At 29.4% G+C, this 23,612-nt stretch overlaps 1 protein-coding gene across 2 annotated transcripts in view; it reads right to left on the reverse strand.

The window, feature by feature from the left end:
* LOC136071947 (MOB kinase activator 3A-like) overlaps nucleotides 1-6,869 on the reverse strand; it is a 47,283-nt gene extending 40,414 nt beyond the window's left edge. Inside the window, exons 1-3 of one of the 2 annotated variants that reach the window (XM_065797869.1) lie at nucleotides 6,726-6,869; nucleotides 6,504-6,563; nucleotides 5,911-5,976 (exon numbers count right to left, since the gene is read on the reverse strand). In XM_065797869.1, coding sequence (XP_065653941.1) covers nucleotides 5,911-5,976; nucleotides 6,504-6,563; nucleotides 6,726-6,752 — 153 coding nt within the window. In that variant the 5' untranslated portion in view covers nucleotides 6,753-6,869. Of the gene's footprint in view, nucleotides 1-5,910; nucleotides 5,977-6,503; nucleotides 6,600-6,725 lie in introns of both variants that reach the window. The other variant, XM_065797870.1, reaches the window with a different exon arrangement.
* Between the last annotated feature and the right edge of the window lie 16,743 nt (nucleotides 6,870-23,612).

Below are 23,612 nucleotides of genomic sequence, written 5' to 3' on the forward strand. Positions count from 1 at the left end.
CTTGATGTAACAGTCAACAAATACTGTGTGCTGTGACACGACTAGTCACAAATGAAACAAAAACACAGTTAACAAAGCATAGTTAACATATGTACTTCAAAGAAGCAAGTTGACACCCTCAAAATAACTAAACATTATCAAATATTTAGTGATTTGATTGAGCACCAAACCAAATATTTGGTATTCTACAAAATCAATATTGGTGGCGTCTCTACTAAATACCATATAAATAGTATTAAAGATTTGTAAAAACTAATTATTTTTCCTTATTAACTAATAACTTATTCACATTAAAGGCAAATGGTTACAAAGTTTTATGCAGAAAAAAATTTCTTTTATAGAAAAACTTTTGTATCTTTAATGATGCACAGAGACTTTTTTTCATTAAAAATTAGCATAATAGAAAGTAAAAAAAAATTTAATTTTTCTATTAAATATAATAATACATTCATAATAAATATAAAATTAATACTATAATAATACAAATATAAAACAATTAATAATAAATATAAAGTATGTAACACATTATTTATTATCATTATCTTTATTTGAACTTTCAATGTTCAGATGAGTGAAAGGTATCCAATATTAATAACATAGAGGGATGAGTTTATGACACATATCTTTGTAAACAGGGGCTAGTCCCAGTAAACACAAGTAAATAAACTTTATTTTCAGTGTCTGTTTCAATTGAAATGTTGATTATGCTATTAAGCAATAATACCTTGCTGGTAAGCAAACCATTTTTTGATACTTTTTTCATTGTTTAATGCATTGACCATTAAAAAAAAATTAATCTTTATTTCTGTTTCTGATTAAAAGGTTGGCTTAATAAAATTTAACATTTTTTAAAATTTACTTTTTTAATATATTTATCAGAATTAATTCTATTTGTAAATAATGAGAATATTTTACACAACTATGATTTAAACTTTTATAACAACCATGTGTGGTTTTTAAAACATTAATACATTATCAAACAACTTAAAGTATATATTTAGAATTATTTTAACATTATTAACAAATACTTTTTAAGAGAAACCAAAACAGTGCACAAACACAACACAATTTTTGTTTGTAATTCCACTACAGTAAAATAGCGTAATATATAATAATAAGAATAATGAAGGGAACAAGAATTAAAAATCACATTTTTGTTGCTATTAAATTTTAATAGTAATTAATAGATTTAAAAGTAAATACAGTCTCAAAAAAATTATAGAAATATATTTACAAGAGATATGATTGAATATTTACAAGAGAAGTGATTAAGTATTTACAAGGAGAAAATTTTTATAGAAATTTTGAATTAACAAGAAAATTTTCACAGAAATTTTTTATTTACACGAGGACAATTTTCATAGAAATTTTGCGTTTAAAAGAGGAAAATTATCATAGAAATTTTGTATTTACAAGTGGTTTGCAATTTTGAAATCATAAATTCCTTTATCTCAAAAATCTTGATACTTGTTCATAAAAATTTTCATAAAGCATTTTTTTTTCAATCAAATTTCAGTTTTAATGACTTTTAGTTACAAATTTAAAATGCAAAATAAATAATAAAACACAATTGATACTCATTTGCCTGTTTTATTTATTTCCCTATTATTTATTTACACAATTGATACTTATTTCCTTCTAAACACTGATTGAGCAAATTTAAAAAAAATCAATTTATAAGAGATTTGGACTCTAATAGAGGGGTAAAATGATACTTCCGTCACTTGAGAAAACGAAGTATAAACATCTAACACTGCTAAAACAAATATTTACTATCAAAATAATTATGGAATACAGTATGATTTCAAAGATGAAAGTTACAATACAATATGATTTCTAAGATGAAAGAGTTAAAAAAATTATCTGAAATTAAGAGGATTAAAGTTAAATGGTAAAAAAGAAGAGCTAGTGGCTTGTGTATTTGCTGCTGTTTGGAAAACAATGTTCAACCAATAAAAACAGCAGTAGAAAATGAAGCAGATTTACAAAAAGAATATAATTTGAAATTAAAATTAGACTATATGCAGATACCTGATCCGTTAAAAATTTTTGATGGCTGGATGGACGAACTAGAGGGTATGCCATTTTGACCAATGTTGTTATATCCAGATACATTTAATCATTTAATGTTTAACCCATCAGAACTCAGAATTACAGACTTAAGTGACTATAAAAACTCAAAAGTATACAGTTAATATAAATCTTCCTGGCTTCAGCCTCTTAAGTATCTTAGTTTAACAGGTAGTAATTACTGTACATTTAAATCAGAATGTCGGAGATCACAATCTATTGATGATACATATCATGAACTGTGGTTGGTATTAGAAAAAAGTGTGAAAATAAAAACCTGTCATTGTACATGCATGGCTGGCATGGGTCAAACTTGAACATGTAGGGTTTGTTAGACCATTTCTTACAGCAGCCTCAGAGTAGAGGCTGCTGTAAGAAATGGTCTAACAAACCCTGCATGTACAAGCACTTCAAATGAATGGCTGCCATCTTGAAAAGAAGCAGCACCCTCTAAAATCAAAAACCTTGACGTTGTAAAGATTTTGGCAAAAGAGGTGAAAAAAAAAAAAAATTTGTTTTTGAGGACTTTTTTTTCTGTTAAAATAGCCGCCAGTACTCTTTAAGGATTTGCCCTCCCCCCTCCCCCTCCTCATTCTTTTCCTAGAATCCCTCCTGTTCCTTCGGGGTCTTGATTTTCTAATACTTTCATAGTTTCATATAGATAGGCAATATTCAAATCTAAATTACTTATTTTAAACTTATTAATTAATGGTTTTAAATTTAGACGGTAAAAAGGTTGAACCTTCTAATAAAATTAAATGTCAAAAATTTGACTCATTTTAGAAAGTCCTAGGACAATGATGAAAGTTTGAAAAATGGAATGGATAATAGATGAAAATAATGAAAACCAAACTAAGTTATTAGTTTTATTTTTAAGCATAAAATAGTCCTGGGATTGTGTTTGGCAATCTCGGAATTATAAGTTTTCTGGGTTTTGGCAAACCCTACTTTACACCCTATGTTGTTATATTTTGACCCCTATGTTGTTATATTTACATATAAATACCCTATGTTATCAAAACTTTTTTTTAAAAGTTGTTTAAATCTTTAAGAGAAGAATCTTTAAGCAAAATGAGAAATAACGCTTTAACAGTTTTTATTACTTTAATTTGTTTTAAAAATTAACGATTCTATTTTATTATTAGGGCTATTCCATAAATGACAATTTTGACTTCTAGTCACAAAAAGTAAGATGTAAGGAGTCATCCATAAAATATGTACGCTTTTATTTCAACCCTCTAACATGCATTTTGTTGTACGCTTATTTGAGTACCCTCTACCACCCTAAAAGTACCTATGCTTTTAACCTACCTACCCAACATTTTATGATATTATTTTTAATTTAGTGTCTCCTTACTTTTATAATTGACCCCTAACAAAATGAAACAGAAAATGTATTTAATGAGTAATAATTTTTGGTTTAGGGTCTACTATAAGTATTGGTTTTAAATTACAGAGTGCACCACATGTTAATAAAATGTCATCTGCATGTTGTAGCATGCTGATTGACAGACTTATCAAGAATATCTATTAAGAACTTAAATGTATTATGATGTTTATAGTCTGACCAGGTAGTTGACTGTTTATACAGGGACTTTAAACGTTCTATAAACACTTCTGCACAATCAAGAACTACTCTGCATTTTTGATAAACAAAAAACCTTTCACAAAACATTTTTGATAACCTTTCACAAAACCAGGTGGCAGATTGTTACAAATACATTCTTGTGGAAACCATACAACTAATGCTTTTCCTAAAACTTGACTTAACATTTTAATCCAAGTTGTGAACACAATGCTGGGGAAATTTCAAAACATACGCTAAGTCTTGATTTAGAAGTCCTAATCTTAATCGCATTAAAACAAGTAAAAACGCATTTCTTTGTGATAGCTTTTTTGATTTTTTTATTGAAGTATGTTTTTTCTTATTTTTAGAATTAGTAAATCTTTTAGGACCAGACCAATAAACTAAATTTGGTAAATATGGTTTGATTAGTAAAAATAAACTCTCAAACAAATTGATTGTCGATAAACCAGTGTAAAAGTTCATTTTAGCATCAGTTTTAATTTTCCTCCATGCAAATACTTAACTTTTAACACTATCAAAAAACTTTTGACGCTTTAATTTTATCAATAAAACATATAAGTTACTATCCTTATCTTATCTCTCTACAATTTGGAAATCTCAATTTATAAACTGAAAACTTTGTGGTGTAAACCATTTGTATATTATTAAGACTTGCTAAATAATAAAAAATTTGATTTTCAGACTTTTTTTTGACTTCCCAATTCTCACATAAAATTTTTTTTTTAATTTTTAGCAAATAGCATACTATTTGGATGAAAAGACAAAAGGTTGATGAAATTCAAAAGATTATGACCAGATAGATTTGTAGTGCTAACCTAAAGAATAAGCAATATGCTGTTTAATAATAAACTGTGAACTCAGAGTTTAGAAATAATTGGTTTTTTTGAATACATATTCAATTTCTGCATGTAAAAACTTGATGACATTCGTCAAGGTGGTTTTTAAGCTTAAAGCTTAAAAACCACCTTGACGAAAGTCATCAAGTTTTTACATGTAGAACTTGAATATGTGTCAGTATTTATTTTTCTAAAAAAAAGGTAGAGACAAATGTATGAATACTTAGATGTTTTATGTGTGTTTAAACATGAAATTACCATGAGGGTCAAAAAAAAATCCTAAAACTTTTTTTGAATTTTTTCTTTTTGTATAAACATAATTTTGCAATGTCCAAGATGGCTGATGAAATGACTTTCTAACAAAACTTGATTAAACTTATTTGGGATTGTCTGGAAAAAAATTGAGTGTTTTCTAAATCTGTTTTAAAGAAAACTCTTATATTGAAACCTGCTTATTTCTTTTGCAAAAACAGGATTGGGACATTGTCTTCAGCTTATGAAACTGAAGAAAATGTTTCACTCCTGTTTTTTTTATTCTTGATAAACACTTTTGTGACAGTTAAGTCACTCTTGTTGTTAAAATAGCATTTCATTTTCCCTTTTTAATGCTGTAAATTATTTTTTTAAATTACATTAGAGCCAATAACTTCTGCTGCACAGAGAATAGGCCAGTAACTATCTAAAGATTTTTACTTAAAAAATGACATACATAGCATATAAAAAATATTAATAAACTTTGTATAAGAACTAAGATTTTAATATCAAGAATAATATTGATACAAAAAATACAGATTAATACTGTTGACTTTCACTTTCTTAATAATATTGATTGCAATTATAAAAACTGTGTCTAACAATTTCTGAAAGGATAAAAAACCAACCTTCACATGCTCTGTCATACATTGCACCATCCAAATTACATGATCTGTCAGGGAACTATTAACTCAGGATAAATATTGAGAAGCATTACAGCATGTGTGTTTTGCAAATTAAACAAATTATAATTTAAAGCTGTATTTTACTTTATATTTACAATTAACTAAAAATTATAACTGCTTTTCTAAAGTAAAACTAGAAATATTAAACAATAAACTTCAACTTTTTTGGTGCAAATATTTACTACTTTAAATATACGTTATATAGAAATACTTTTATAATGTATATTTAATAGCATACTTAAATAAAGCATATGCATTATAGGTTATTATCATTAGTAACAAGAATAAAGACATTTTTTGGCTGTGGTGGTGGTAGAGCACCAGTAAAAATATTATTACAAAATCTCCAACTTTTTCATATTATTAATGCCTAATCTTAAATATTTTATGTTTTTATTTAATAGAACCAGATTAATGTGTTCTATTATATGATAGCTAATATTTGATTGATATAAAAAAAGATAACTAAAATACTAACTCTGGCTTTCTTGTGTAGCTGGTATTTTATTGAGTTTGATTCCCACTTCTTTTTTGGACGAAATGTCTAAAGAACAAACATTCTTTTAAATGAAATTGTAAATAAAACTTCTTTTTTACCAATTCAATGCATGATTGGGAAAAAGAATATCAGTAGCCAAAAATTGAATATTATACTATTTACTGTAAAAGCTGGGGTCAATAACTTTAGATTGCAATATTTTGCTAAGTTTTTGTATTTGTACTCTATTTGATAAAATATATTTTAATAAACTTTGCTAGGAAGACACTTCAGATTTACAACATTTAAGATTTTTCAGAAAGTTGAAAAATAAGTCGAAAAGCTATCTATTAGTATTTTTATTTAGAAAATCTACATTAAATGTAATTGTACTTGAATTTTTAATTTATTGAATGTATTTGGACCCATCCCTATTTTGTGTATACAAGTAAACTTTTATCAAATTAAACATAATTAAAGCCTTTTTTGTGAATAAATCATTATTGATTTACGCTTATTAATCAATTTTTTTATTATATGTATTTTGATTAAGATACTAATGTAATAAAAAGACAATAAATAAAAAAGCTAACTTTTTGTCGATTATTACTTGAACCAATTTTGAAAAAACCTCCTTTTTTGTCTGCCATTTCCTTAATATATCGAAAAAAACCAGGTCAATACTATAACTGAAGTATAAGAACTAAGTTTTTAAAACAATATTTGCATTTATATTAATTCAAACTAATTATCATACTAACTAGCAATAAAAGAATAATATTAAACTAAAATTATAATGTAAAGAAACTACATACATAAAACTTTGTTACATTGGAAGGCATTCAGTATTTACTATCCGCCGCATTCCCCTTTATCACGATTCCGAATTAGTGTTATTGACTGCGCTTATTCATAAATTAGAGAAGTTAACTCATTCAAGCTTTCTTTTAAAATATTCGTTTTCTTTTTATCAAATGTTAGTATAATGAGTTTTAAAGTTTAATGAGTTTACAGTTTTATGCTTAATACTTATCAAATACTTTTTTTTATTATTATTATGCTTTTTAATGTTGTCAGAGCTGGATCAAGATTTTTTCTTTCTTTTTAAGGTATATATTTTTTTTTACTCGTTATGTACTAAGATAATAAAATTACAAAAAACCTTCACATAATATTTTAAGTCACCAAAATCTTTTCATTGAGCCCTATATGTGAGCTTTACAAAAATTCAGACTTGCTCAAATTGTGAAGAGGGCTTTCATGAATTACGTCACGCTCTAGGTGGGTAGTTAGTGGATTTGTGACGACTCGTAATTTAACGTAATTTAATGTAAATTAACTTGTATATTACATATTTATGTGCGCTTTCCATGAAATGTTCTCATTAGTAAGTATGCAAAGAAACTTTGTTGCTTGGGCACTCTCGATTTCATTATTTTCTATTTTTAGCGAAGGTAATGTGAGTAGTACATTTTTTTGGTTGAATGAAAAAGAATATATTTAGTTTTTTCTTTGTTTTTTCTTGTTTAATGGTAATTTATTAGATTTAATATTTAACCCCTCCCCCTATACCTGCGTAGGTATTTTAAGGAAGACCCCTTTATCATATTTTATTTATCCTTAAGGTTTTATTACAGCCCAGTAAACTCGCCATGCTTGGCCCACCATCGGCGTCGTTACTGACCCACCATCGGCCAGCAAGCATGGCCCAATCCAAGTCTTGCTCACCGCTTAAGGCATGGTCCATGCATGGCAGCTGTTTTTTGAACGGCATTTAGTCGATGCTTTGCCATTGCCTTTTTTTATGCTACTTTTGGTTCATTTTGTTTGTTATTTACATTTATTGCTATTTTTATAAATAACCAATACTTTAATAAACGCGAGATTTTAACTCAAAGACTTTTGGGAGACAAATGCAAGATTTTAACTTAAAGATTTAAAAGTAAAATAAGTCAGGAAAAAAAGGTGAAGCGGGGTGATATTTGCCTACCTAAAAAAGTCGCATGGGTGATATAAAATGGAATGTGGGATATTTTAAACTATAAATATACAGTATATTAGGCTATGATAGTATAATCTATATAATATAGTATAACTTTTGACAATATATTACATAATATCATAATATTTGATTTTATTTAAAAACTAGACAAATATTTTTTGAGGATCTCAAATCATTTATACTTTATAATATAGTATGAATGATTTGAGATACTCAAAAAACATTTACTTACTTTTAAAATAAAATTAAATGTTATGATATTATGTAATATATTCTCATAAGTTATATATAAATCATATTATTTATTTTATATAAAATAAATAATATAAAGTATAAATAATTTGATACCAAATCATTTATACTTTAAAATCAAATATATGTGCCACTACAATTCGTTTTGCTATAAAAGATTTCTTATCATTCGTTATGAATTCCAATAAAACTATAACAAATAGAAACTAATAAAAAATAATAAGAAAACTGACATTTGTTAAAAAGTTGAAGATTTTTTTTTTTTTTAATTTTTATTTTTTAATTCTTTACTAACTTTTTAACTCTTTAGATTTTATTTTAAAATTCTTTATAAAAATAATTCGTAAATAATAGCAAAATATTACAAACAACCAAAGCGTCATATATTTCCGTAGGAGATATGGTGGAGATAGTAATCATAAATCAGAACTATAGATAATAGAACTAATATATGGAGATAGTAATCATAAATCAAACTAGTTTTGCAGTAGATACATCAATATAATTATAAAGTTACCTTGAAGTGTTTGTTTGACACAATTTATAAATCTAATTACGATTTAATGCATTTGTGTTGGTATATTTTAAAAAAATATGCTACTTTAAAAAGCAGTTGTAATGAATTATGTAACATATATTTCATTTTGCTCTGTACTAACAACAAAAAGTATTTATCTCAATACATTAATGAAGCCATATTAGCAATTTATATCGACTTATTCAAAGATATAATTGTTTTTATAACGAAAAATTAAAAGTAACTTATGTTACTTTTAAATTATTGTTATAAAAATAAAAGAAACCAAATGTCAATTATAGTTTACTACTGATACAAAAACGAAACGAATTTAAAAATGAAAGTAATTTGTTTATAAAGTTTACCGCCTCTGTTTTTTAATTGTTTACGCATTCTGAATGAAATAAATTTTTTTTTTTAAGCCGGCCGAATAAGTATTTCTAAAAATCATACTAAATACCGGAAACAGTTTTTTGAATGGGGTTAAAAGTTATGAGTATTTATGCAAAAACAACTTTTGTAGAAAAGTTAACACTACCATAGTTTATCTGAATTTAACGTGACATTATTGTTAAACATACTCATTTAGGTGTGGTATTGAAAATAATAACTTCAATTTTCATAAAAATATGGTTTTTCATGGATAATTTTCCCAAATAATGTCTGAATATAAATGTCAAGTTACATTCACTGAAAACAAACACCAATACGTGCTTTTATGAAAAAATCAAATTTGTAGACTTATCTATAGCCAAGCCCCAAGGTACTTTATGTTGAAAATTACACCTTTTCTAAATAAAACTACGCTTGACGATTTGTTATAGTCGCATTACTTTTACCAGATTATAATAGTGGTTAAAATAATCTTTCCATACATACAAAATATGTCATACTTTTTGATGAAAAAACTTATACATATTGTAATTGAAAAAACTTATATTTCTGTTCGGATAAATGTGTACCATTCCTTAGTTGCATTGAGGAGTCTACGAGCAGCAAACGCAAATCAGATTTTTACACCATATGAATTGTTTACATGGGCTGAAAAAAACATTAAAGGTGTTAACATATTTTAAATTTCAAGTGATGATATCAATTACCATGAAACTTATTTTAACCTAAAGAAACGATATGAAGAGATGAGCACAGTCCCAGGCACAAGAAGCTATCAAAGTTTTGTACCAGGTGGAAAGAAATTATTTTTACGGAGAATCTCTAACGATTCTGTCTATGATAACCCATTTGCTGAATAATATTAACTTGGCATAAAAAGATTTTTCAAACTTTCAACCTGGTAAATATATTTCATGTTTTTACGATGATGAATGGTACATAGGGCTTGTGCTTGAGATTTGTAATGAAAATCAAAATGTTAGTGTAAAGTTCATGTATAGGAATAAATTAAATTTAAAATGGACTACTGATGCACGATCAAGTCAGTGTTTGGTTCCATTTGACAAGGTAATATGTCAAATAAGTGCTCCATCCATTAAGGGTAAAAGTGCTCGTGACTACAAACTTGCTAATAATGATTATGACAGTATGAGTTATGAAAATCAGATATAAAGAAATTAGTGCACTTGTGTTTCATATGTATTTACACTTCTTCATTCGGCATTTTTATTTTTTACTTCCGTTTTTTTGAAACTTCGAAAACTTGCGCTATAAGGTATCATTTTAAGCTAAAAAAAGCATTGCACTCAAAATGCTAAAATTATGTCATAAGATAGAGTATTGGTCTTTGAATTTTTTTTTGTGATTGTCTATATATAGAACCTTGCCAGTAAAAAAGTTTCATAATTTATGTTGACTGTTTACGCTACTTTCTATGCCTACAAAGTAAATGTAATTTGTAGTATTTTTTTTAAAAAGTGATATTTTAACAGGCTGCTACAAGTGCTAAAATAACTTTTAACACATAATTACTCTAAGTACACAAAAGTAACACAAAATTGGCACAGCTTGTTGGTTGGTATTGAACTGTAGCACATTAAATTTTCCAAAATTTTTTCTATTTTTGCGTTTTTTTGCAACTTTAAGGTACAAGAACTCAAAAATTGTTTAAAATCAGTAAAAAACACCTTGAAAATTGGATTATTTGGGTTAAAAACTATTATCGTAAAATATTTCAAGTGATCATCTGTTTTATTAGGTAAGAGACAGTTGCACTACTTTTGTGGTATAAAGAAGATATAGTGTTAACTATTTGGAGAGGTAAGTTTTTATCAAAGTAAAGTTTATCAAAGAGAATGTCCCAGTTGCAGCTGTCAAAAGCTTTTTCAGCATCTAAAGAACATAAATAAATAAGCGAATTATTGTTGTTGTTGTGCCTAATTGTTTCGCTTATAACAAATTCAGCATGCAAGATTGAACTCTTACGATTGATACTAAATTGAAGGGGATGTGTTTCTTTTATCTCAGGACTGATGAGTAAAATTAGGTATTCTAAAAGTTTTGTAAATATTGGAATAATACTGATACCTCGGTAGTTATTTGGGTCGGTAAGTGATTTTTTATACGATTTGACAAGCGGTAAAATAGTTGAAGTTAACATAGATGTAGGGGTCCATCCATGATTAATTAAAAAGTAAAAAAACTTTCTTATCCATTGCGTTAGTGCATCACACTGGGCATATTTTAAATGTTCTGCAGATATATTGAAATGATCTTGGCATTTATTTAATTTTAGGCAAGAAATAGCGACTTTTATATTTTCATCAGTAATTACTATTTCATCAGGATTTTCACAAGGTGAAATTTGACGATAAATAGAACTATGATTTAACCTTTCAGTGTTTAATCGTTTTTCAAATATAGTAGCAAATTCTGCGGTAATCGATTCTTTATCCTTTTTATTGTTTATTGCAAAAAGTTTTGGATTTGAATTCTTTTTTATACACTTAAGAACATTCCAAAAGTTTTTTGGGTTAGAGTTTTTTAGTTTTTTCAATTTTTATATATTGTTGAGTTATCTCCCGAGTTAACTCGAAGTTTTTTTACTTCGAGTTAACTCGGGAGTCCACCAGGATTTTGAATAAGCAGATCGATGGGCAAATTCATTTTCGAAATTATCAATAAGGTTAATTAAACTGGTATTCAAGTGATCCTTATATATGTTTATAAAGTCTAGATTATTCCAGAGATATCTTGGAATGCTAAAACCCTCTGTTATTTTATTTATATTTTCTTGATAATACTGACCTTTAAGTCCAATTGATATCGGTAGCGGCAAATGATCACTTACATTTTTAAAAGAAGGAGGATAAACAATACATCTATATACTAGAACTTTGAAATAGCTATATGATCAATATACGATGAGTTTGTAATGTAAGATGTCGATAAGTAATTGCAGGACCAGACCCTTTAGTTACATCGACTAATTCTAATTCGTTTGATTTAATAAATTCAGATAAAATCAAAGAATAATTATTTCTCTTAGAGCTAGTTCTTTCTAATAGATTGTATATTCCGTGCGGAGATGACTGGAAATCTCTAAGTATAATTTTTTTTTTTTTATACTGTTATTTAAGTGCTCCAAGAAGACCTAATGGTCTTGTCACAGAGCACCGCGGAAGTGCATTTAACCAGGAAGTTCACGCCTCATGACCCACATTAGAAAATATGCGCCTTTTCCGAAACGGTTTAATAATGATATTATTATCCACGGTTAGCCTTAACTAAATTTAGGTTTTCTGAATTGTGTCCAAATTAATTTTAACGTTTTCTGATAGAGTATATTTTACTGATCACTATGTATATAGTACACCAAATCAGAAAACTCCTATTAAGTAATTATGGCATTTTAAAGATTTTTTCGCGCCTTTTTCGTCTTTTACGACCATCTTTAATCCACCATTTTTTCTGCCACAAATTTCACTGTAAAAGACAATCATAGAACAAATTTTGTTTAAAAAAATGTTAAAAATCGGTAAATCACATCCTCAGACTATTTTAGATCATCAAAAGAACAGAGAAAAAGTATGTCTTTTTTGTGGTCGCAAATGTCATATGAAAATAAACAGCCAAAGCCATATAATTTTTAAATTTCAGAGCTGTTTTTTGGATTATAACATTGCTGATGATCGATACCCTACTGGATTGTGTCCAAGGTTGGTATATTTAATGATTTTTAACTAAATAAATATATATAAAAAGTATATATGTCATAAACGTACTACCATTCACATAACTGTAAAACTGGATACCTTGTTGAACTTAAAGAAATAAGATTTGATAAATGAATCAAATCTCATTTTGCTTGGTACTAGCATATCTTTATCTTTTTAAGGCGTAGGGGTATAGTCGAAAGAACAAATTTTGTTGATCTCAGGCAGATCTTTTTTTTTCAGAAATAACATATTAGTTGCATCCGGAAATCAAGGTATTAGAAAAACCGTATCAATTTGCGTTACAAATAGAGAGATAAGTGAAAGAAATGTTAAGAATAATAAATCAAAAATGATAATTTTAATTTAAAAAAAACCTTTGTAAGCTTTTGAACCTATAACCTTTTTAACAATGTAAAGTTGTTGAAACCTTTTCATTCAGTCTCCATAGTTTTGTAACTTATTTAGATGTCAAGGAACAAATGGTTTCTTACGTTATTAAAGAAAAGCTATGTTGTGAAAGTGGTAACACCATTTCATTGAAGACAGGAGGTAGTAAACTGAAACTATCTATTGGATCTGAGAATGCTCCAAAAACAACCAATTTTACTCACAACAATCTTCTTTATATTCAGAATTCTCTTTCCTTAAGTAACCATTAAATGATAACTTGCTAATATGATAAGGTAAAATCACAATACTAATACAAATTTAATTCTGCACAATAAAATGAAGCAACATTTGGAGTAAAACTTATTATATAAAAAAATTAATAATTACAGAGTTGTTGAAAAAAGAAGAAACGCTGTAGAACCTGGACTGAGAGACTATGTCTTTGATTTGGACAGTTATCTTCTCCCATTATTTACCGAGAAAAATATTTTATTTGAATTTAAAAACATAGATAAAACTTTGGAATATAAAAATATTACAGCAGCGTACCACAATGATGTTACTCTTTTTGTTAAACTACTCCTGGATCTTAAATGTGTTGATTCTAAGAATCGGTTGCTAAAAATTGCTGTTGACGGGGTAAGTGGTTTTATTAAATTTTGTTTAAATATAGTTAATCACAATAAAATTTTTGAAAATTACGGCAAAATTGAAATAGATTACCTTAAAATAAAACCGGTAACAGCTTGCAGGTCTTTATATAAAGATGGTCTAAAAAAAAATATTTAAAGATTCGTCAGTAAATGCTTCATTTCTTCTTCTGGTGGCTCCAGAATTTCCAGAAAGATATTCAAACATTAAAATATTATTTGAAAAATTAAATCTTGAAAAAGTTGAGCACATTGGGGTATGCAACATAAAACTTAGTCAAATTCTGACAGGTATATCTCCAAGTAGCAGTTCAATTCATCCCTGTTATGTATATGAGTAGGATAGAAGAGAAACTTGGACAAATGCTCCATACAGAAAATTTAATGGAAATTCTTCTCGAAAAATTCTTAAAAAGTGGGAAGTCATTAATGATAAGCTGCCAATTAAACTAAAGTCTTTTGGAGAAAGCTCAAGGTTGTTAAATTTAGTTGTTGAGTCTTGCTTTGGATCCGGACTTGATGAAAACTTTCAAAGTAATATCGAAAATTTAAAAGCCTGCTATAAAAATTTGATGTTGGAGCATGGTATTACTTTAACACCAAAATTTCATATCCTGTTCAATCATGTATCTGAATTCTGCAAAACAAAAAAAGTGGGCCTTGGAGTTTATTTGGAGCAATCAGGAGAAAGTGTTCACTACCTCTTCAAAACTGCCTCGTGGAACCGGTACAAGGTGTCCGCAAATAAATCTAATTATAGACATAATTTAGTAAGGGCATTAAGTTCTTATAATGGAAAATATCTTGTTTCTCTTGGACATGTTGATCTAAATGTTGATATTTTTTAGTTAGTCAATTCAAGAAGAAATAGTTTTTAATTCTATATTTGTAAATATTTTGATGATTTAAAACATTCCGATTATGTGATTATCCACTCTTAATCTATGTAATATAACACAAAACCATCTGTATTATTCATTTCCAATAAATTGTCTGTAACTTTTACAATAAAATTTTGAATGAAAACATGGCGGACCAAAAAATGGCGCAAAACACTTGCAAAAAAAGGCGCAAAATAAAAGGCGCGAAAAAAAGGCGCGAAAAAATCTTCAAAATGCCATAATTACTTAATAGGAGTTTTCTGATTTGGTAGTCTATATACATAGTGATCAGTAAACTATACTCTTTCAGAAAACGATGAAATTAATTTGGACACAATTCAGATAACCTTAATTTATTTAAGGCTAACTGTGTATCTTATAATGAAGGATTGAAAATTTTATATTTTTCTGAAATACTTATAAAAACTCTATATGATCTATTAAATTCGTTTTCTCTGTTTAATGTAATTCATATAGGTGTGATACCTAATTCAGTTTCCATATACCGTTGAAGCTGTTCTTCGTTGATTTGGTTGCTTACACCACCTATAAAAACTTCAAAATTACGAATTATTCGATTACTAGCAATAGTTTCATTCCCCGGAATTTTTGTTCCAAATATAGGCTCCAATAATTTATGTTTTTTTTTCGAAGGGTAGAATAATTGTTTGGCGGGCAGGTTTATTATTTTTGCCAATTAAAATAAAACTATTTGAATTATTATCAATATTTGAAAGTTTTTCTTTAAATCCAAATTTTGATTGTTTAGTTTTAACTGTGGTCTGTTGTTTTTGAGCCGCAACCTTTGCATATGTTTTGACATGATATGATTGGCTTTCTGTATAATTATTTGCCATCGGTTTTCCACAAGGTTATTGAAAAATACCTTTTGCAACATTTGCGGCGAATTTGGAATTTTTATTTTCACTTAGCGTGTATAATTAAAAAGATTATTTTCATATTTAGCATTATTATCAGATTTTACGTTTTCAGTATTTGCATTGGATACTTAAGTGATATTTTCAAATAATTCACCGCAAGACTTATTGACGTTTTGTGTATCTTCAGTGATAGATTTTGAACACGTGTTTTTATGATACTATTTTTATGAACTACTATTTATGTTTTGATTTTTAAGAAATAAAAGTTTATCATTAGATACTTTTAGGTCTTGAATAAGCTCATTTTGTATAATTATCTTTTCTTTTAACAAACCTAATTCCACTTTTATTTCTATATTTTCTATCTGGATTGATTTTAAAATTTGTAATAAATCTTTTAATGATGAAGTTAGAAACTTATCGTCCGCGTGCGCAATTCTTACAAGAGATTAATGTCTTTGAAATCTCTTTGTGCAACTGATTTTCGCATAGAGTTATCGAAAAAATAATTATATCTTCTAAACATTTGGTTGTTTTGTACCGTTTAGATTTTTATCCAATGGGTTTTCTGAGTCTAACGTAATGTTAATCTCTCTGAATTGTTCACTACTAAAGCTATCCAGTACTTCAAAAAACAAACGTTCACGGATTCTTCTTATCATGCTTTCTTTAACTATGTTTAAATTTTGTATTATAATATCTTTCGGGTGTAAACATATTTCTTCTAAATTCTTCAAAAAATTGCATTCGAATGTGTTCAAGTCTAAGTTCAGATATTTGTATATACAAATATCTCACAAAGGGTGCGTGGTGCCATGTCGTATTTAAATGTTATTCAATAATTAGTTTCACTTTAACAATAATCTTCATTATAATAAATATTCATAAACAGAGTTTGATAATTTTTTTTTCTTTTAAAATTCGCTTATTAACACAAATAGAACTGTTAGTTTTTCCGTGTTTTTATGGTGTACTCAAAAAAATTTCACAAAATTCGAAAAGCATGTCCTGAAAATAAGGTGGTTATTGTGAGAGGAAAAATTTGCGTATTTTTCTCTCATTAAGATATACAGAAAAACAACCGGTTAGAATGAACTTTATAGAAATACTTATTTAAGGCATAGGTAAGTAGCTAATAAACTAGCTCTTTAATAAATACCATTATTTATAATAACATTTTATTTCATATTAATAAATCAAAGAATCCTGTCAAAATCAATAAAAATAAATTAGCCAATGTAGACTGAGCATAATAATGCCTCAAATTCGCTTTGCGTTGTATAAAAGAACAACACGTAATTGATCCTTCTTGTATGTTTCTTTGTGGAAATCACTCAAAAGTTTATATTTGGAAAACTCACTGATTCTCGAGTAAATAGTTTTTCCTGCCTGTTCGCTGTAAATCCCCAGTTCATATCCATTCTTTCTACAAAACTCCTTTACATAGCAAAATAATATATGCAGTTTGGTACTCTTTGTATATGAAAATATCAAGAAAATTATCTATCGCTTTTTGAAAATCCATACTGAGTATCTTGCTAAAACACGAGTAAGCCAAAGTATTGAATGCATTAAAGGCATCACAAAATTCCCTTGGATCTTCAGGAAGAGCATCTCTAAGCTTATTTGTTAATCTCATCAATTTCTAACACTGGTTTCCTTCAAACACTTCACTATGAAGTTTTTGTCTGACAAGGGAATTGTTTTCTAGGAAAATTTCCCATTTTGTTGCTAGGTTATTCCACAATATATTAATTGCTCCTGTATAGAGATGAAGTTTGGATATATTGCATACTTCCATAACTTCAGTTTCATTATCTCCCGGCAGAAGTGGCTGATTCTTGCAATTATAAAATTCTTTCAGTGATAAGCCAGAACTACATCCTTGTTTCCAAGCAAGATTTTGATGTCTAATTGATCCTAAGGTTCATTTATCTCCTATAGAGAAGAGCCAATCTACACAATCTGTACTCTTATTACAGAAGCAGAGAGGATACTTTGAAGTATGATTTTGAAGTCCTATAATCAAATATAAGTAGGTTTAAATCCGCGAAAAAGTGTAAACTGAATATTTCCAAAGTCAATACTTTTGAAAAAGACAGCACAGTTTTCATAATTCTCCTGAATATTTGGGACTATTCCTAAGAGTAATGTCTAATCAACGGACGTTTCTTTTTTCAGGTTCGGACAAATGCCCTCGGAATAGTTTCATCTCTTGGTGATATCAGCATTGAAGTATCTTCCACTTCAACAGTACCAATTCTAAGCTTGAAGAAACCTCCACCGCCGTCAACAAATACTTTCACCTGAACATTAAAAGCGTCTAGTTTTCTTTTTTTTATCATCTTCCAAGTGAGTTTCTCCACATCTTTAACAAAAATAATAGGTTGCACAGTTTTTTTTTTTTTTTATTTTTTTTTTAAACATCTTCGCTTCCAACAAGGCTGCAAGCAGCCACTAATTAAAGTTGGAAGTTACTGTAAGAGAAAAGATGAAGATTGTAAAGCAAGATAACGATTGACGGACGATTTAAAAGATTGCAAATTATATGAATCAGGTAAGCAAGATGAAGGAAGCGAATTCCAAAGAACTGATGTTCGAGGAAAAAAACTAGACGAATAAGCGTTTTTGGAGCACTTAGGAACAGTCACAGAAAAAGGATGACACTTAATTGAATGACGAGTAACACGAGAATGAATTTCAGTAGATGGCACAAGAGACGCTAGCTCTTTAGAGCAGTGCCCATTATAGTATTTGTAGAAAAGAGAAAGAGAAGCAACATTACGACGATGTGATAATGGTTGAAGGTTGGCTGCAAGAGCAGGTCCAACTATGTTTACAATGCGTTTTTGCATCTTGTCTAAAAGAGAAAGGGCATCATTAGAAGATCCGCCCCAGATATGGCAACAGTATTCCATACAAGGCCGGATTTGAGATTTATAGAGATAGAGAATAGAATCCAGAGTAAGAAAGTGGCGAGCTCGATAAAGAGATGCAACCTTAGCAGATGCTAATTTTGCAACCGATTTGATATATGGTTTCCAAGAAAGATTGGAAGTAAGAGTTAATCCTAGAAGATGAAGAGTAGGTGACTCATCGAGTACATCACCGTTCATAAATATAGGAAGGTCTAAATTATTGCGATAACGATTGCCTGAAAAAAATTGAGTTTTATCTGAATTAAAGTTCACCAGCCACTGTGAGCCCCATGCTGTAGCAGAAGTGAGATCCTTTTCAAGCTCAAATGCCCCCTCCAAGCAATCAGAGGGTGTTGGTTTCTTATCACGACAAGAATAAATGGTAGTATCATCAGCAAACAATGCCACCTTAGATGTGAGAATATCTGTAAGATCGTTAATGTAAATTAAAAATAGTATAGGGCCAAGGATAGAACCTTGAGGAACCCTTGAAGTTACAGAATAAGAAGAAGAGTGTTGTCCATCGAGGACACCTTTTATGCTACGATTGGAAAGGAAGGATTCAATGATCTTGAAGATGTTGCCGGATACACCATAAAAAGAAAGCTTATGGAGAAGACCAGCATGCCAAACTTTATCAAACGCTTTTGAAATGTCAAGAGCGATGGCCTTAACCTCTCCACCTTCATCTAATGCACGATAAAACCTGTCAGTTATTACTGTTAGCAAATCAGCTGTAGAACGAGAAGATCGAAATCCATATTGATGGTCAGAAAGTAAGTTATTAGATTCAAGATGAGAAATTAAGTGATTGTTAATTAAAGATTGAAAAACCTTGCTTATGATAGGAAGAAGATTTATGGGACGGTAGTTAGACGAATCAGATCGCTCCCCAGAATTCTTGAAGATAGGGATAACAGATGCGGCTTTCCAGCAGGCTGGAAAACAAGACTCTGATAAGCACTTGTTGAATAGTTTTGAGAGTATAGAAGACAGCTCCGGAGAACACTTCTGCAAGACAATAACAGGTATGTTGTCTGGGCCACAAGCTGTAGAAGAGTCTAGGCAGGAAATCACTTTAGATACAGATGCTGGAGTGATATGAATGTCAAGCAATGGATCAACCTGTTTGTTGGCAATATCAGGTAGAACGCAATTAGTGGAATCAAGAGATGATATTGATGAAAAGTTTTTAGCAAACAGTTCGGCTTTGTCTTTAGGTGAGGTGACAAAGTCTGAACCATACAGGAGAGGTGGAATTATAGATTTGCCCTTATTATTGATATTATTAAAGATTCTCCAGAAGTCACGAGAGCCTAATTTTTGAGATGAGATACGAGATTTCATGACCTGAGAATAGCGGGTTTTGGCGTTAGACAAAACCTTTTTACAGTTGTTTCTAGCAGTAATAAACAGACGTCTGTTTTCTGGAGAATTGTTTTGCTGATAAATATGGAAGTAATGGTTTCGATTGGCAATTGCAGCAGCACAGTGTGAGGAAAACCATGGAGGAGAGTGAGACTTGACCTGGAATCGTCGAGAGGGAATAAAAGATTCCATGCCAGCCTGAATCCACGAAGTTATGTAAGAAGCACATTTGTCGACAGGAAGTTGAAAGATTTCTACCCAAGGGCCATCACGAAGAAAATCACGGAAAGAATCCCAGTCAGCTTTACTGTAGTTGTAAGAGGTTCGATAATAGGGGTATTCAGGTGATGAAGAAGAATGAGATATTAGTTTTAAAGAGATCAAACTGTGATCAGAAGCACCTAAGGGTGAATGTGGAGAAACTGAGCACTGACTAGGATCAGAAACAAGACATAAGTCGAGTAGAGAAGGTAAATGATTAGGGTTGTCAGGAAAGCGAGTTGGAAAGTTGACTATTTAAGTTAGCGATTGAGAAAGGCAAAAGTTGTGGGCTTTAATGCCTGCAGAGTCACTGACACTAGAGCCAAGCCATTCAGAGTGGTGAGCATTAAAGTCACCGACAACAACTATATTAGCTGATGGATAAAGAGAGAGGGCTTGGTCAATATGATCAGAAATAACATCAAAAAGAGTGCAGTCTTGAGATGAAGGAGAGCGATATAGAACAAAGAGAAAGGCAATAGAGTGAAGTGGTGCTAAATGAAAGCACATGAAAGAATAGTCTGTGGATTCAACTTAGTTTCACGACAAACAGGTGAATTCTTACGAATGTAAATGCCCAGGCCAAGCATGTGACTATTGGAGTCTTTACGAATCAGAGGAAGATAACCATCAACACTAAGATCACAAGATGAGACAGCCGAACTCAAATTAGTCTCACAAAGAGCAAGTAGGTCTGGTGAACTTTGCAAGAGATAAGACTCAACAGAAGAAAAGTTACTTCGAAGACCACGAATATTAGTGAATGATAGGTTTAGAGAACTTGGTGATGATGATGGTTTTTTGTGTTTAATAGTTTTTGGTACTTTATTCATTTTAAAATTAGATTGAAGAACTTGACTCAAAGCATAGATAGTACTCAGAACACCGTTTAATAGCCCAAGCAATTGCCTTATTACTACTAATAAACCCTAAGCCGTAACAAAGGGCTCCAAATGTGGCCTCCGCAATGCACACCAAAAGTACAAACAGGGACACCATCCATGCGCAACATGGCACTGTTAATACTTTGATATTTTTCAGCTGTTGATGGAATCAGCCTCTCTGAGAGCTACCACAGAGTTCGGGAAACCTGACTACCAGCCGGCCTCAGAACCATAAAACTGAGTTTTAGAGCTGTACCCTCATAAGGAGATAATAGAATGAGTTGCCTAGTCATAAAAACAGTGACACAAGCAAACCCATGCATTGAGTCAAGAAGATCCAGCATTCAACATCCTAAACTGGAAACAATGTATTAAAAATACATCTGCGCCAGCCTAATAGATGAAGTCTCAGTTTCCAATTTATAGTAATTAAGGTCTACTGTTTAGAAGTACTCAACTAAAGACCCATTATTATCTGCCATGAATTACTTAAACCCTTAAACCCAGGTGTTATTTATTTTCGTCCGTGCTTAACACGAATCACTTTTGATATTGCGTCCATATCAGAATCAGACAACTTTCTATCAACCTTAATAGTAATCAAACCATTGTGACTCCATTCTGAAGAAGGTTTTTTCGATATTTTTGAAATACAAAAGATCGCCCTCCTGTTTTAGGAGATACAGTTTTTGATTCTTCAAACTCTTGGTCTACCTTCAGGTTTGGTTCTTTTTGTTCCAGATTTTGTTGATTTTACTACTTTGCAGATAGTACAAGCACAGAGATTTTTACATCTGGTTAGGACAGAGAGAATTACTCCTGATGCTGCAAGTGAATGTATTTGAAGGGAACGTGGAGTAGTTCCCATATAGGGCTTTCCAAGTAGTAATAATACTACGTTGCAGGTGTTAAATATTCCAGTTGCAAAGGATGGATTATATTCCAGTTGCAAAGGATTATTGTAATAGTTTGGTAAAATGTTTTCATAAGTATCAAAGCTGTTACTGAAAGTGTTTTGTCTGCTTTTCGATATCATATTCAGCAGCATTTATGGCGAGTATCAAAGTATGTTTGCAAAATTATGCATTCTATGTCACACTTTATATTTTTTATTTAACTTTTAGCTAGATTAAAAAAAAAAAAGATTAAGAAGCATACTTATATAATACATTTATATTACATTTAGTTATATAGTATACAATATTTTATGTAACACACAAATATAAATTTATATATATTACGTAATAAACATTATTATTTAATACAACATTATAAAATCTATTTATATTATGTAATATGATTAAATTATATAAGATAATTAAGTAATATAAGATTATTAAGTTATATTAGATAATTAAATTATATAACATGTATTGATGTATAATAAAGCACTGACAATTAAAATAACAATTACCCAAAAAAGTAACTATATGTTAATTTTTATATCTATTATAGTTAATTTTATAAATTTATAATTTATTTTTAAAAAAGCTTCTAGTTCTTACCGTTATTTTATTTTACGAGGGTAGCAATAAGAATTAAAAAATAATAATTATAATTGAATTGAAAATATAATTTTTACTTTTTTTTTAAATTATAAAATTATTTAATTAAAAAAAAAAAACACGAATTTTGAGAAATACTTTTTGGTGTACACATTGGTGTAATCATACCTTGCTAGAAAAATTTAATTTTTCTAGCAAGGTATGATTTAATTTTGGTGTGTACACTTTTTTCAAGCATAAACACTATTGTGGGGAGGTGTGTCTTCCTGTCACTTCAATGATACAAGTCAGCTCAAGCTGAGGGGTAATTTTTTGCCAAGCATTTTTATTTGACATAAGTTTAAAGATATAATTGTTTGGAGCTTGCTCTGTGTCCGGAAGTTAGCTATCTCAAAGACCATAAAATGCTGGATATGCGCTTCTGATCTATACAGATTTTGACCCTATCGTTCTTTTGCTGACTTGTTGACCGTTGTAATAAAAAATAAGTTCGTCGTACATTAGATGAAATCTAACTTGTATCAACCATTTTCTCCTGCTGATTTTGTTCTCTATCTCTATAAATATTATATTCGTCCTGGTAAACTGTTGTCATATTTTTTAATTAATTTTCTGTTAACTCCAAACGTAATTAGTGTTTGCTTGCAGCCTTGTAAGAGTTTAATTTTTTTTTTTTATTGTAACAAGAAAATTGAATAATAAAAACCTTGTGTTCGGCATATATGCTGGGGGTCTTAGTAAGCTTGGGGTGGGTGGGAAAATTTTCTAAAAATTAATAAACGTCCCCCTCCCCCACCTTTTTTTATTTTTATTAAGGACTTGGGAGTAACGGTAGTTACCTGTTATAAAACACGAAATCTAGCATTATGTTTTTTAAAAATATAACGAGCATTTTTTTACTGTGTATTAGACAGAAAAAATTTGCAATATATGGTGTACATTTATGTAAACTTATAAATTATGAAAGATGGAAAATCGAGCTTTGCAAAAATTCATACACTACATATCTAGATAGCCCTTCTTAAAAAAAACACTAAACCCCAGTATAAACTTAAAAATAATATTTAAGACTTAAATGCAA

The sequence above is a fragment of the Hydra vulgaris genome, chromosome 05 (assembly GCF_038396675.1).
Source record: "Hydra vulgaris chromosome 05, alternate assembly HydraT2T_AEP".
Classification (NCBI taxonomy): domain Eukaryota; kingdom Metazoa; phylum Cnidaria; class Hydrozoa; order Anthoathecata; family Hydridae; genus Hydra; species Hydra vulgaris.